Source organism: Mus caroli, chromosome 6 (assembly GCF_900094665.2).
Source record: "Mus caroli chromosome 6, CAROLI_EIJ_v1.1, whole genome shotgun sequence".
Classification (NCBI taxonomy): Eukaryota; Metazoa; Chordata; class Mammalia; order Rodentia; family Muridae; genus Mus; species Mus caroli.
Genome location: NC_034575.1, coordinates 108474925 through 108488363, shown reverse-complemented (window position 1 = coordinate 108488363; position 13439 = coordinate 108474925). Strand labels below are relative to the sequence as shown.

The following is a 13439-nucleotide window of genomic DNA, read 5'->3' as shown; positions in this document are numbered from 1 at the left end:
AAAAAAAAAAAAAAAAAAAAAAATCCTATACTTATTATAAATAAGCAAGATCAAATCTGTTTTTGGAAAAAGAGGACTACTATAATAATTATTCTAACAATAACAACAGACACGAGTAACGGACTCTTGACAGGCCTTGCAGTTGATGGGGTTCCCTTCAGCCTTACTGGGCAGGCACAGTAGGAGTTAAAGCTGTCCTTCGTGTCTTCTGTCTAGGTTCCCTAGCAAAGCCCCAAGGCAGATCAAACCACTCTGTTCTCACAGCACACTAAGGAGGAGCCAGTTGCAGTCTTACTATACAGGAAATGAGGCTACCTAGAGGCTTGGAATTGCAATCAGAGGCTGAGGAGGTCCCAGAGCCTCTGAAAATATCTATGAATATGAACTCAGCACTAATGACCCTCAGCCGACTGTAACCTCCAGTTCACAGATGAGTCAGACCAGAGGGAAGTGTCTGTTTTAAGACGCCTGTGGGGGTCAGGACAGGAACCCGGGTCTTGAGCTATGTCTCACACCAGATCCCAGGACCATGAGGCTGCTTGTGGGAAGTGCTGGAGCATCTTACCTGCTTATAGATGAGCTCAAAGGCTCCCGTATCACAGCTGCGGTCCAGGCGCCGGTCGATGACCACACGCAGGGTATCTGCCTGCACACCGGCACAGAGGCGGGCGGTGACAGCCGTGGAAGGTGCCATGGTGGGGCTGGCATTGATTTCAATCAACCAGGGCTGGAAGTCTTCCCCAAACACAAAGTCTGCCCCATAGAGCTCAAAGCTGGCCTTCCGGCACTGCACGTTGTCTTGGGAGGTCTGCAGGGCGTGGATCACAGCAGCCTTCATGCCTGGCACGATGACGCTGGACCAGGCCTTTGGGGCATCTACCTCCTGCAAGTGGGCCTGAAACCTCTGGCTGGACCACATGTTATCTGGGGGCAGCATCGGGTGCCGGTGACAGGAAGCCTCCAAGTGTCGCTGGATGGAGTTGTTACACAGGTGCACAGAGCTAGAACAGGACAGAGAGTCTGACTCAGGCCTGGAGCCCTGCACCAACTTCAGGGCTTCAGACAAAGTCCTGGGTTGGCCATTTTAGTGAGCTTAACTGATCGGGACCTCTGCTGTAAGATCAATAGTGTGTCCTGCCCAACTCCCACCGCATTTGCCTAAGGCCAGGACTAGTCATCTCAGAACACTCAGGTGTTGCAGACGGGCCTTGTGCTTTGAGCCTGCTCCCAGTTCTCTCTCTGTGTGTGGCAGGCAATAAGATCAGGAGAGAATGACCCTGAATCATGAAAGGGTGGTCAAACCCCAGCTTCACCAGTGACTAGCTGGGAGATCCCAGGCAAACCATTTAACCTGTTCTACCTCACGTCTCTAAAATGACCATAATCCAGCACTTCATTGTGTTTTAGAGATGACTGTGATACGACCAAGCAAAAACACTAATGGCATGTGAAGCGCTTAATTATAAACAGCTACGTTGTACTGCTGTTCTGGTCTCCAGATGTGGAAACAGGCTGGCCCTCTTCTTTGAGATGGTTTCACATAGCCCAGGCCAGATTCGAATTCACCAGGTAGCTGAGGATGACAGTCTACCCTGCCTCCACCTCCAAGTGCTAGCATCACAGGTAGCCACTAATGTACCTGGCTTGATTTTGGCTGTCTTGGTCTCCCAAGTTCTGGGATTACAGTGTATGTACCTGGCTTGTTTCATCTTGAGAGTGGGTTCTCACTATATAGCCCAGTCTGTCCTTAAACTCAAGATCCTCCTGACTCAGCTTCCCAAGGGCTGGGATCACAGACCTGGACCACTGTGCCCTGCTAGAAACAGAGGCTTAAGTAGTTTTTCACTTCTCCAGAGGCACTCAGCCTGATGCTGCAAGGATGAAATTTGAACCCAGATTTCTTCTTATCCCACAAACAAACCACAAGCTGCCTTTCCTCTCTCAAGTCCATCTTAGTCTGCCTTTAACCTAGAGCTCTATTTTCTTTGTAACATGGATCACCTTCTACCCCAGTGGTTCTCAACCTCTGGGTTGTGACACCTTTTCACAGGGGTCACCTAAGACCATCAGAAAACACAGATATTTATATTATAATTCGTAACAGTAGCAAAATTAGTAGCAACAAAAAAGAAATTATAGCCGGTGTGGTGGTGCACGCCTTTAATCCCAGCACTCGGGAGGCAGAGGCAGGCCGATTTCTGAGTTCGAGGCCAGCCTGGTCTACAAAGTGAGTGCCAGGACAGCCAAGGCTATACAGAGAAACCCTGTCTCAAAAAAAAAACAAAAAAACAAAACAACAACAACAACAAAAAAAAAAAAAAAAAAAAAAAAAAAAAAAAAAAAGAAATTATAGTTAGGGGTCACCACAACGTGAGGAACTATATTAAACAGTGGAAGCATGAGGAAGGTCGGGAACGACCCCTCTAGCCTGTTAGTTACTCAGACGCATTGCTAAGATGTAAGCCCTTGAGATCTGGGATCTTGTTTTGTTTATTCCTATATCCCAAGGGCACCCTACAAGCTCCTACAGGGTGGAAGGATGGTGTGATGGTGTGATGTGTGTGTGTGTGTGTGTGTGTGTGTGTGTGTGTGTAAAGCCTGTTCATTGCCTGCAGAGTCTGTGGTCTGAAATCTAGCCTGGATCTAAGAGTTCACTGTTCTGTTCATCTGCTGACCTCCACACTCAACTGGATCGTCAGGGGAGGTGGAGGGTGGACTCACTTGTCCAGGTTCTTCAGGGAGAAGGGCTGTGTGGAGAAGCGAATGTAGCTGTCTCGGTAGAACCACACGGTGAGTGGGTTCCAGTCAGTCACCAGGAACCACTGTCTCAGGTCAAACTTGGTGCCGAAGATAAGCAGGGGCCGCTCAATGTACTTCTGCACGATCCACTTGCCATCCTTCATGAGCATGGGATTGCAGTCCACCAGCTTCAGCATCTCATCCAGGCGGTTCATGCACATAATCCCTGGGGGGAACCAGGCAGTCAGGGACCAAGAGCTCAGGCTGTGGTCAGAAGTGCCAAAGGACCACGGGTGTCCCTCATCCACACAGAATCCAGCTGAACCTTAAGGCTTCCCCTGCCCCAAGTCAGAACCATCTTCCCTCTAGCAAAGCAAAGAATTTAAATAATTTTCTAATTAATCGTTTAATAAACTCTGTTTTGCTATCTACAGGTAAAAATGTAACTGGGGGTTGGGGGCTGGAGAGATGGCATTAAGAGCGCGTGCTGTTCTTGCATAGGAACCCAGCATTCATGTGGCATAACTCCAATTCTGGGGGCTCTGGTGCCCTCTCCTGGTCTCCACGGGCAGCGAGCACACACACCGTGCACATAAATACAAGCAGGCAAAGCACATACACATAGAATTAAAAAATAAAGAGCAAGATGGCTCAGTGAGTGAAGGCACTTGTCACCAAGACTGATCACCTGACTTCAGTTCCTAGAACCCGCACAGTATAAGTTGTCCTCTGACATTCTTGCGCACACACAATGTAGAAACATCTAGATAGTGCTGACTGGGTCGTCCATTCCTTTCCTGTGGTAATTAGGAGACCAGGGAACAGGAAGGCACCCAGGGTGGAGCTGGCTGCCGTGGCAGACCCTCTGGAGCTTTCTGGGTTCCACACCTGTCTGTGTTTGCTCTCGTGGGCTCCTACCGAGCTCGGCAGGTGTCACCTCACCTGTTACTGGTTACCTGTGCAATCAACTCTGGATACAGCTTTCACACAGCCAAGGGCACATGTGTCCTCTTTCCTTCTTTATGCTTTCCTCATTTCCCTTCTCTCTACTTCTTCCTGAGACAAGGTCTCACTATGTAGCTCTGGCTATCTTAGAACTCAGTATATAAATCAGGCTGGCCCTGCCTCCCTCCCTCTCTCCTCCTCTCCCTCCTTGCCTCTCTGCCTCTGCCTCCCCAGTGCTGGGATTAAAGGCTTGTGCCACCACACCCAGCTTGCTTCCCCACTCCTTTTACTTATTTTGTGGCAGGGTCTTATGTAGTCCAGGCTGGCCTTATGCTTATTGTGTAGCCAAGGCTAGCCTTGAATGATGCTTTTGCCTCCTCTTGGGATTATAATCAAGTGCCGGGGCACAGATCCACTTTCCCTTTTCCTTAGGTTTCTGTCTCATGTGTAGGAGTGTTTTCCATATGTCTGTTTTGTGGATCTCCTGGAAGTGGAGCTACACCGTGTTTGCTCGCTTTAAGACAGTTCACTCACATGCAGAGTTTTCAATGGAGAATATCATTACAAGTTTCCTGTCTATTTCTCGGGAGGCCCTCTTCAGTCTTTAAAAAGGTGGGGCTGATGCTGGCCTCCCCTGTGCATGCAGTGGATGCACTGATGTGATTGAATAAAGGCAAGGACCAGAGAACATCGGAACATCACCGGAAGTGAGAGGCAGAGCAGTCATGTTGGTGGGGTGGCCACCTGATCCAGCACTGTGCTGAACAGTAGGCCTGAGCCGCTTTTAGACTTTAGCTGACAGGAACGCCCGGGTGCCATCCCCATTTCACAACTGAGATAACTGAGATTCAGAGAGGCAAACTGACTGTTCAAGGTCACACAAGCATACTATTAATAGAGCTGAGATTCAAACCCGTAGTGGGACAGATTAGCCTCCTTGGCTTCTAGTGGTAGATAAAGGTACTGAGACTGGAAGAAGAGGTTGTTCCCCCACCTCGGCCTCGGGACTTGGCTCCGGGCTTCACAATCCAGATGTTCCGATCCCCCTCCATGTCTAACTGGGGTACCACGTTCTGAAGCTGCTGTAGGATGTCTTCACAGCGCTGGACTTGGACCTCCAGGTATCTGAGCTCTGCCCCTTCACTGTGTGGAGACAGTGGAACTTGGGGAGGGTGGGGCCTGGGGCCAGATGAGAGGATAGGAAACTAGGAGACACAGTCCCACCCGACTCCAGTTGTGCTCTAACCTGCCTTGCTCATGCCTGCCCCTGAGACACCTAACCTATCCAGACCACACCCAGCCCCAATTCTCCATGCCTCCTTCATTCCTAAAGAGGACGGGCAGCACTCACTGAGCCCAGCACCCAGGGGAAGACTTCTCACTGTTCTGGTTCATCCTCTCAGTAGCCTTCTAGGGAATTATTAACTAGCCTTTCTTGGGGAAATGCCAACTGAAGCTGTGGGCATTAAGGGACCTTCCCAAGGCTACACATCAGGTGGAATGACTCAGCCAGGGTGCAAATGCCTGACTGCTTCACCCTAAGGTGCTTTCAGAGGCCAGCCCTCCTAATCTGGACTTAAGGCTGGCCGAAGGTCAGTCCCTTCTTAGCCTAAGTCTGCTCAGGCCTCACCAGGATTTCTCTCCCACCACACACCCTCCCACACCACACATCCATTTGTCCAGTTACTGCCTGCCCTTGCCTACTGGCCTTTCTACTGTGTGGAGCCAGGGCTTGAGACCAAGGCCAGCTAGGCTGAGCACACATGTCCTCTGGACTGCAAACTGAGCCAGCAGGGCCAGCTTCTGTGGGGTTTGCCCTCTGCTGTATCTCCCTCTCCCACACCACCTTGCCACTCAGCAGGTGCTCACCAAGTCTGTCGACTGAATGGTTTGGCTGTGTAAGCTGGGAAGAATTTGACATACAGGGGTTCACAGGAAAGGGGGGGCCCTGTTCCCTACAGGATGGAGAGTGTCCTCAGCTATAATCCATACACTGTCCCAGATGGCTGCCTCCCCTGGGTGCTAACCTCACTTTCCCACCTTGACCTCCACCCTAGCTTTCTTTTTATAAGAAACATCAAGAACAAAGTGACCAGATAAAGGGGCTCAGAGGGCTCTGGGGGGCATCCCTACAGACAAAGGGGTGCAGAGGGCTCCAGGGGACACTCCCTACAGACAAAGAGGCTCAGAGAGCCCTGGGGGACAGTCCCTAGCTCCTGATGAGCCTTCCTACAGTAAACCTGCACAGAGGCTCTGGGAAAGTGTCACTTAGGAGTGACAAGAGTCCAGGGAATTTGAAAATCTCCATTCAGTGTGATTTTATATTTAGGGGGAACAAAACCATTTTTGATGAAAGTTACCTTCATAAAAGGTTGGTAAGGAATGGTCTTGTTTTTTATTTTTATTACTTTAAATTGTGTGTGTTTGTGTGTGTGTGTGCACGCCTGCAGACTCCAGAGGCAGTAGGCCTCTTGGAACTGGAGTTACACATGACTGTGAGCTGCCTGCGTGGGGGCTGGGAAACAAATGCAGGTCTCTGAAAAAACAGTTCGTGCTCCCAAGTGCCAGAAAAAAACAGTTCCTCCCTCCAGTTCAGTGGGGTTTGTACTTTTGGTTGGTTTTAGTTTTTCCAGACAGGGTTTCTCTGTGTAGCTCTGGTTGTCCCCAAACACACTCTGTAGACCAGGGTGGCCTCAAATTCAGAGATCCGCCTGCCTCTGCCTTCTGAGTGCTGGGACTAAACTGCCAAGCTTCACATGGGCTTGTTTCAAAACAGCAGAGAGAGCTGGAGAGATGACTCAGTGGTTAAGAGCACTGATTGTTCTTCCAGAGGTCCTGAGTTCAAATCCTAGCAACCACATGGTGGCTCACAACCAACTGTGATGGGATCTGATGCCCTCCTCTCTGGTGTCTCTGAAGAGAGCAATGGTGCACTCATATACATAAGATAAATAAATAAACCTTTTTAAAAAATGGATGAGAAAGTCCTAATGTGTTGCTAAAGGAGTCACTTGCCTGAGTACACCTGTGGGAACTTTTGGGGGAAGGGTTTGTGTGAGATAAGAGCTTGCTATTAGCCCAAGCTGGTCTTGAACTTGCAGTGATCTCCCTGCCTCAGTCGCCTGAATGCCAGCCACCCTGTTTGCTCTGATTTGCTTTCTGAGGGTTTTATGTGATTCTGACTTTTGGGAGATTCTCAAGAGCCTCTACACTGGAAATAAAAATGATCCTTGATAACTCTTAGTTTAAGAAAGCCGAGCCCAGCCAAGCAGTAGTAGCACATGCCTTTAATCCCAGCACTTGGGAAGCAGAGTTCATAGCCAGCGTGGTCTACAGAGCGAGTTCCAGAACAGGCAGAGCTACAGGGTGAGACCTGTTCTCAAAAAATAGCTCTTGTTCTCTTACTTCCCTCTTGCTTCTCTCTTGCCCTCTTGGACTCTTCCCTTCCCCCCTCCCTTCCCATTCCCTTCCCCTCTCCCTCCTCGTGTTCATAGCCGGCTTCTACTTCTCTACTCTCTTCCTCTCTCTGCCTTTCTCTGCCTCTTCTACCCTCTTAACTCCCCTCCCCATGCCCTGAATAAACTCTCTTCTATACGAGAGAGAGAGAGAGAGAGAGAGAGAGAGAGAGAGAGAGGCCCGACAACCTGAGTTCACTCGTGTTAACACAGGAGAGAAACAACCTCACAAGGTCGGCCTCTGATCCCCATAGCACACCTTCACTCTCATGCACACCAATTAAAAGAAAAGAAAGCTTACCTTGGGACTGGGGTAGAGCTCACTTAGTAAAGCACTTGCCTAAACCTGGGGCCCTGACTTCTACCCCATCACTGTGAAAATGATAAGTGGCTTTATGCCTCCTGGCACTAAGGGGAAAGTTTAAGGTAACCTAGGTAACCTAAGGTAACCTAGGTAACCCTGTCATCTTCTGCTATTTAAAAAGATCCTAGTTGTTTGCTGCAGCTGTGGGTCTCCTGAGTCCATCATTTATCCAAAGACCCTTCAACGTGTTTCACTCCGTTAACACCGCCCGACTTGAGACCCTTAGTGCTTCCACCTGGCTGGCTGCAGGCCTCCCACCCGAGGGCCGTGACCCTCCTAGAGCATTGGTTCTGGAGCCTGGCACACTGATAGGCACACCAAGTGCTTGCCACATTCTCTGGCTGCCAGATCCTGCCCCCGCCTCCTGCCTTCTGCTACTCAAAGCGCCTTTGCCCAAAGCGAGCTCCAAAACGTCACCCTTGTTCTCCCCAGCCCTCTCATTCACACTGAAAGATTCTGAATCCTGCATCAAGGAAACTTGTTAAATTCGAGTTTAATCCAATGTCTTCCAAATGTGATTGAGCACAATCCTCCCCCCCCCCCCGCCCCCACGTCTTGTGATGTGTACTTCCTTCCTATGGGAATTAGCATCCTGTGTCAGGCAGTGGTAAATGGTCTCAGGATCAAATCTAAATGTCTAAATGTCTACGGTTCCTATTCTGAGTGGACAGCACAAGCCTCAGATGACCTCACAATACAAGCTATTGAAAAAGTCTGTCTGGGGGGTTGGTGAGATGGCTCAGTGGTTAAGAGTGCCGACTGCTCTTCCAAAGGTCCCGAGTTCAAATCCCAGTAACCACATGGTGGTTCACAACCATTCGTAACGAAATCTGATGCCCTCTTCTGGAGTGTCTGAAGACAGCTACAGTGTACTTACATAAATAAATAAATGAATCTTTAAAAAAAAAAAAGAAAAGAAAAGAAAAAGTCTGTCTGGGAAGTTCAGGGATGTTTCTGGAGTCATGGAGCTCGGGGGATGTAAAGAAAAGAACTGGAATTTAGATCTACTGACAACCCAAGCTTGCGCCTACGCTGAGGTGGAAGTGGACTGTTCTCTCTGATAGAGTCAGTGAGAGCCTCTGAGGGTCTTGAGTAGAATCATCCAGGATAGAAAAGGGGGCGGGGTGGGAGGGCTTGGGCTACATTAGATCTTCCTCCAAAGGTCTGACTGTAACCCTGGCCCATGCTGCAGAGCCCTGCCCTGTAGGAAACTTACTGAACTATTTGGTAGTAGCGCTGAAGGAACTGGGACCAATCATCGGGGCTGAGGTAGAGCGGGGAGTTGGGGTCCTTGTCAATGTCTTTGTGGGCTATGCTGCTAAGGTGCTCCTGGCATGCACTCAGAGCCTCATCGACAAAGTCTGAGGACACGGTCACTGGCTTCTTTTCCTGTTTCTTGGGCTGTGTATCTTCTGTAGGGATAGAAGGACCAGTAAGCAACCCATTTCAAAGCAGGAAATGTGACACACGCCATTCATTGCCCTTTGCTGACCTGAAGCCTATCACTTACCTGAGGCCCAGAGGGAACTCGATCCCCAGCCACCCTGGGACATGCCCCACAGTCACCTGAACCTGATCTAAATTCCCCTGCAACCCTACCATCTCATCCTCGCCCTCCACTGTGCCTGTACCTCGCACACCGCTGAGGCGTCGGTGCAAACGGCGCCATCTCACACTCTGCGGAGGCGATGGTGCGAACGGCGCCAAGGGTTTGAGAGTCACCTACCCTGGCGCCCACTGTGGCTCTATATCCCTGGGCTCCCTGACACATCTTGGCCCTACAGTGTGCGTGTAAGCCTTGACCTAGGTGAATCCAGGTACACGTGAAGCCAGATCTGACATAGCGACCTACACCCCGCTGGGTACCTGAAATCCATCCCCTCTCTCAGAATCCTAGCGGATATCTACAGCCCACAAGCCCCAAAGTGCTCATGTACATGTGCAACGGATCATGCAGCTGGAAAAGATGCACCAACCCTAGCTCAGAGGACCCAGTGCCAGCTCATGACCTTGGCTCTGCCTTTTTGCCTATTTAAAAACTGACATGTGACCAAGCCCTCAACTGCCCAACTATAGCCTGACCCATACTGTGAGCTCAGCACACAGAAGTTCAAGTGCATGGTCTCTGGCCCCAGAGGGTCCCCTGTGGCCCAGGTGCTGGCACATATCAGTCTTTGGTACCTAATCTACCTGGGTCAAATGACAGCAATCAAGTGCATGTGGGTCAAGGACTTTTTTCCTTCCAGTAAAGCTGCCCATTCCTTCCCAGAGTCCCTTGGCCATGGAGCCCCACTACTCCAGAGGGGGAGGGGAAACATACAGGTTGGACCAGCATGTAGAGGATTCCTATGCCCCCTCCCCTCCCAGGTGTCCCCTCTGTACAGGCACAGGGGTTCTTGGGGGACATCTGTACATTGCTGTGTTCCTGTGCGTCCTCCCCAGAGATCATGAAATGATTCTCACAGGCAGGGATGGGGCCGTGAGGTCTCAGCCTGCCTCTCTAAAGTGCTCAATCAGACCTATTAAAGGGCTGAGCCATTAACAAATGACAGCTGTGGGGTAAGTTCAAGGGTAGTTTCAGGATGATAGGTGGTAGACAGAGGATGGACAAGCAGACAGGAAGACGGGTTAGATGGACCTGAGTGAGGGCAGGAAGAAGGTGGGAGTGGACAGACAGATATAATATGGTAGGCAACTGAAGGGCAGGCAGGGGTTAGCCTGACCCATACTAAGAGAATGAACTGACGGTGGCTGAGTACACAGGGGGCTGGGTGAACAGGGTGAATGATGTTCACAGATGAGAAGAGGGGCAGAAAGGCTGAAGGCAAAGGCTGCAGTCTGGCCATAAACATGTAGATGAGGGATTGAGAGGATGGCTGGGCACATACCTGTGGGAATGGAGGGAACCAGATCACTCACCTGGGGCCTCTTCCTCTCTTGCCTGGATGGAGATGGACTGTGACTTCTCTTCCAACTTCACCACCAGCTTGAGGACGTTGCGGGCAGCTGTCAGCCAGAAGTCCTCTGCTCCCAGGCAGGGATACCCTGCTCAGCCCCCAGGCTCCAGGCCTCTCCTGGTTCTGGAACCTCACCATGGCTTGCCCCATTTGGATCCAGAACCTCATCTACCCGTCTCACTCTAGCATCTGACTCCTATCCTGTCTATTAACCATCAGACCCACAATGTGACCAGCCTGTCTTTAGCAGTGGCCTGGACCAGTTTCATTTCTTTTTTTCTTTTTAAATTTGATTTAATTTGACAGGGTCTTGCAGTTTCAAGCTGCTTTGGAACTCACTAAGCTGATCTCAAAGCTGATTTGTGGCCTCTGCTTTTCCCCCCTGTGGGGATTACAGGTGTCACTACCACACATGGCCCTCTTTGTCCATTTCTGATACTTATTATAACCTGAGAATCAGACCATGGCCTAAATTCCATCTCAGGTTTGGGACATAATTTAAAAGCTGTCATCTGATCTGGATCCAAATTCTGAACTCAGAACCCATGTTGAAGCAGGAACTTACTTTGCCTTAGAGACCCATTGCCTTTTGTAGAACCTGGTCCAGCCAGCAACTTATCTAGACTCCAGACAGAACCAACCCACCCACCTCTAGAACCTGCTACAGGGTACAAGCCTGGCTCCCTAGGCTTCTCTGAATGCCAAGGTTGGCTTATGAATGGAAGACCCATTGGTAGGAGGAAAGGGCTGGGGTTGCAGAGGGCACAAGGGGAGGCTTGCTCTTTTCCCCTGTGGAACATGAGGGAGCCAGGCCTGGGATTGGAGTCCCCTTACCTATGAAGGCTTTCTTGTCATCCTCTGCCCCCAATCGGTAGCATCGCGGGAAGAAAGAGTCAGCATCGGCCTCATCAAACCACGGCAGATTCCGGAGGTTGAGACAAAGGCCCACCTATGGAGACAGCTGCTGAAGCACCAGGGGAGACCCACAGAGTGTCCAGACACTCAGGAAAATGGAAGAACCCACTTGCTAGGCCTGACTTGGTTTCCATTGCCAGGTTTGCCCAGCTGGGATGGCCCCTGGTCCCTCTACCCACCCTTTCCCATCCAGGCTACCCAGGAAGCCTTTATAGTTCAGTGGCTCTCAACCTTCCTAACACGTCAACCTTTTATATACAGTTGATGTCGTGGTGGACCCCTAACATAAAAATCATTTTCATTGCCACTTCATAACTGTAATTTTGCTACTGTTATGAGTCGGAATGTGAAGACCTAAGGCACAGGATGCTACTCCAAGGTTGAGAACTGTTGACACAGGAGATGCTGATGATTGCTTTCCTCCTTAGCACAACCTTAGACATCAGGCTGTGCTGGAACTCTCACATGAGGAAGTGGAGGCTTGGAGAGGTGGAACTGCTAACTAAGAAACCCCGGGAAGACTCAATAAAGCCAGCAGACAGACGTGCTCTGTCCAGAAAGCCAGGGCCCCTTTGTTCCTGACAGATTCCATGGGAAATGGGCACACAGTCATGGCAACATGTGTCAGATGGAGTTTGAGAACTAGACATGAACCTAAGAACATCTGCGTTCTCTCTCAAGAGTCTTCTCTGACTGACAAGTCCAGCAGGAGCTGGGGCTTCCCCTGGACTCCCTGGGATGCCTACCTTTGTTGTGAAGGAGCCTGCACGGGCATAATGGTTTATCATCTGATCCTTGGAAAGGAAGCGACAATCCAGCACGTCCCGCCGAGTGGTCCAGATGAGGTAGGGGGTCTCATTTCGAACCATGCGGGACTGGAGAGAAGGGGAGGAGATGGAGACAGGGAGGCTAGGGGAGGGGGAAGCTTCTCCCTGCCCTGCTGCACAGAAAGGAGAGGAGGTGTCCACGGTGTCCTCTGGACAATGCCATCCCTGAATACGTCATGAGAAGTCATGTGCTCCAGAGCATATGTGGGGTGAGCAGATGAACGCTGGGACCTTGCGATGGCTGGCTGTAACCTGGAACTAGGAGTTAAACTTTCTATGCCAAGTTTCTTTGGTCAGGGTATTTTATTACAGAAACAGAAAGGAAATGATTGCAGCCCATCTTTCCAGCCTCCACTTGGCTTGGGATCCCAAGGCAGTGAGTAAGCTGCACACCACAATGCCTTGTTCTGAGACCATCAGTGATTTTTCCCAATGGAAGGACAGTGACTCTGACCAATGAGCACACAGTATGGACAAAGGTTCTCCACAGACCCAACCTTTCCATCCTTCCTACAATTCTCAGACACAGTTTGATTATTAGCCAGGATCTGTTCTTTATTTTTAGAGACAGGCTCTTGCTATGTAGTCCATGGAAGCCTCTAACTCATGATTTTCCCGCTTTAGCCTTCCAAGTGCTAGACTACAGTATACCACTCTGCGCCATCATCTCTTTGTGTCAAGAAAGGCTGTGTCATATGGGGTGTGATGGCACACACCTATGATCCTGCCACTTGGGAGGCAGAGGAAGATGTGGCTCTGAGTTCCAGGCTGGCCTGGTTGACAGAGTGAGTTCTAGGACAACCAGGGCTACACAGAGAAACCCTGTCTTTAAATAATAAATAAATAAATAGATCAATAGATAAATTGACAGGGAAAGGCTGTGTGCTGGCAATTTGTGTTGTGTCTTGGTGAGCTGAGGTCTGTGGGTATTTGTGGGGTCTGTCACTCCTGGGTTTCACTGCTGTCACCTGTGGGATGTATTAACCCCACCTTAGAGGAATGAAGGATCTGACTCAGAAGACACTTAGAACAAGATTCAAAATGGGTGTGGTGGTGCTTGCCTGTAACTAGAGCAGTCGGGAGGCTGAAGAAGGACGACCTCGAGTTCAAGGTCAGCCTGAACTCCGAAGTACAGAGGGACCCTGCACTTTTCTGTTTGTTTGTTTGTTTGTTTGTTTGTTTGTTTTTGTTTGTTTTTCCAGACAGGGTTTCTCTGTGTAGCCCTGGCTGTCCTGGA

At 50.1% G+C, this 13439-nt stretch overlaps 1 protein-coding gene across 3 annotated transcripts in view; it reads right to left on the bottom strand.

Moving 5' to 3' along the window:
* Ttll3 (tubulin tyrosine ligase like 3) overlaps positions 1-13439 on the bottom strand; it is a 23143-nt gene that overhangs the window by 5435 nt on the left and 4269 nt on the right. Inside the window, exons 5-11 of one of the 3 annotated variants that reach the window (XM_021164451.2) lie at positions 12122-12250; positions 11295-11409; positions 10423-10527; positions 8720-8915; positions 4679-4827; positions 2722-2965; positions 566-1001 (exon numbers count right to left, since the gene is read on the bottom strand). In XM_021164451.2, coding sequence (XP_021020110.1) covers positions 566-1001; positions 2722-2965; positions 4679-4827; positions 8720-8915; positions 10423-10527; positions 11295-11409; positions 12122-12250 — 1374 coding nt within the window. Of the gene's footprint in view, positions 1-306; positions 1002-2721; positions 2966-4678; positions 4864-8719; positions 8916-10422; positions 10528-11294; positions 11410-12121; positions 12251-13439 lie in introns of those variants that run through there. The other 2 variants (XM_021164449.2, XM_021164450.2) reach the window with 2 other exon arrangements.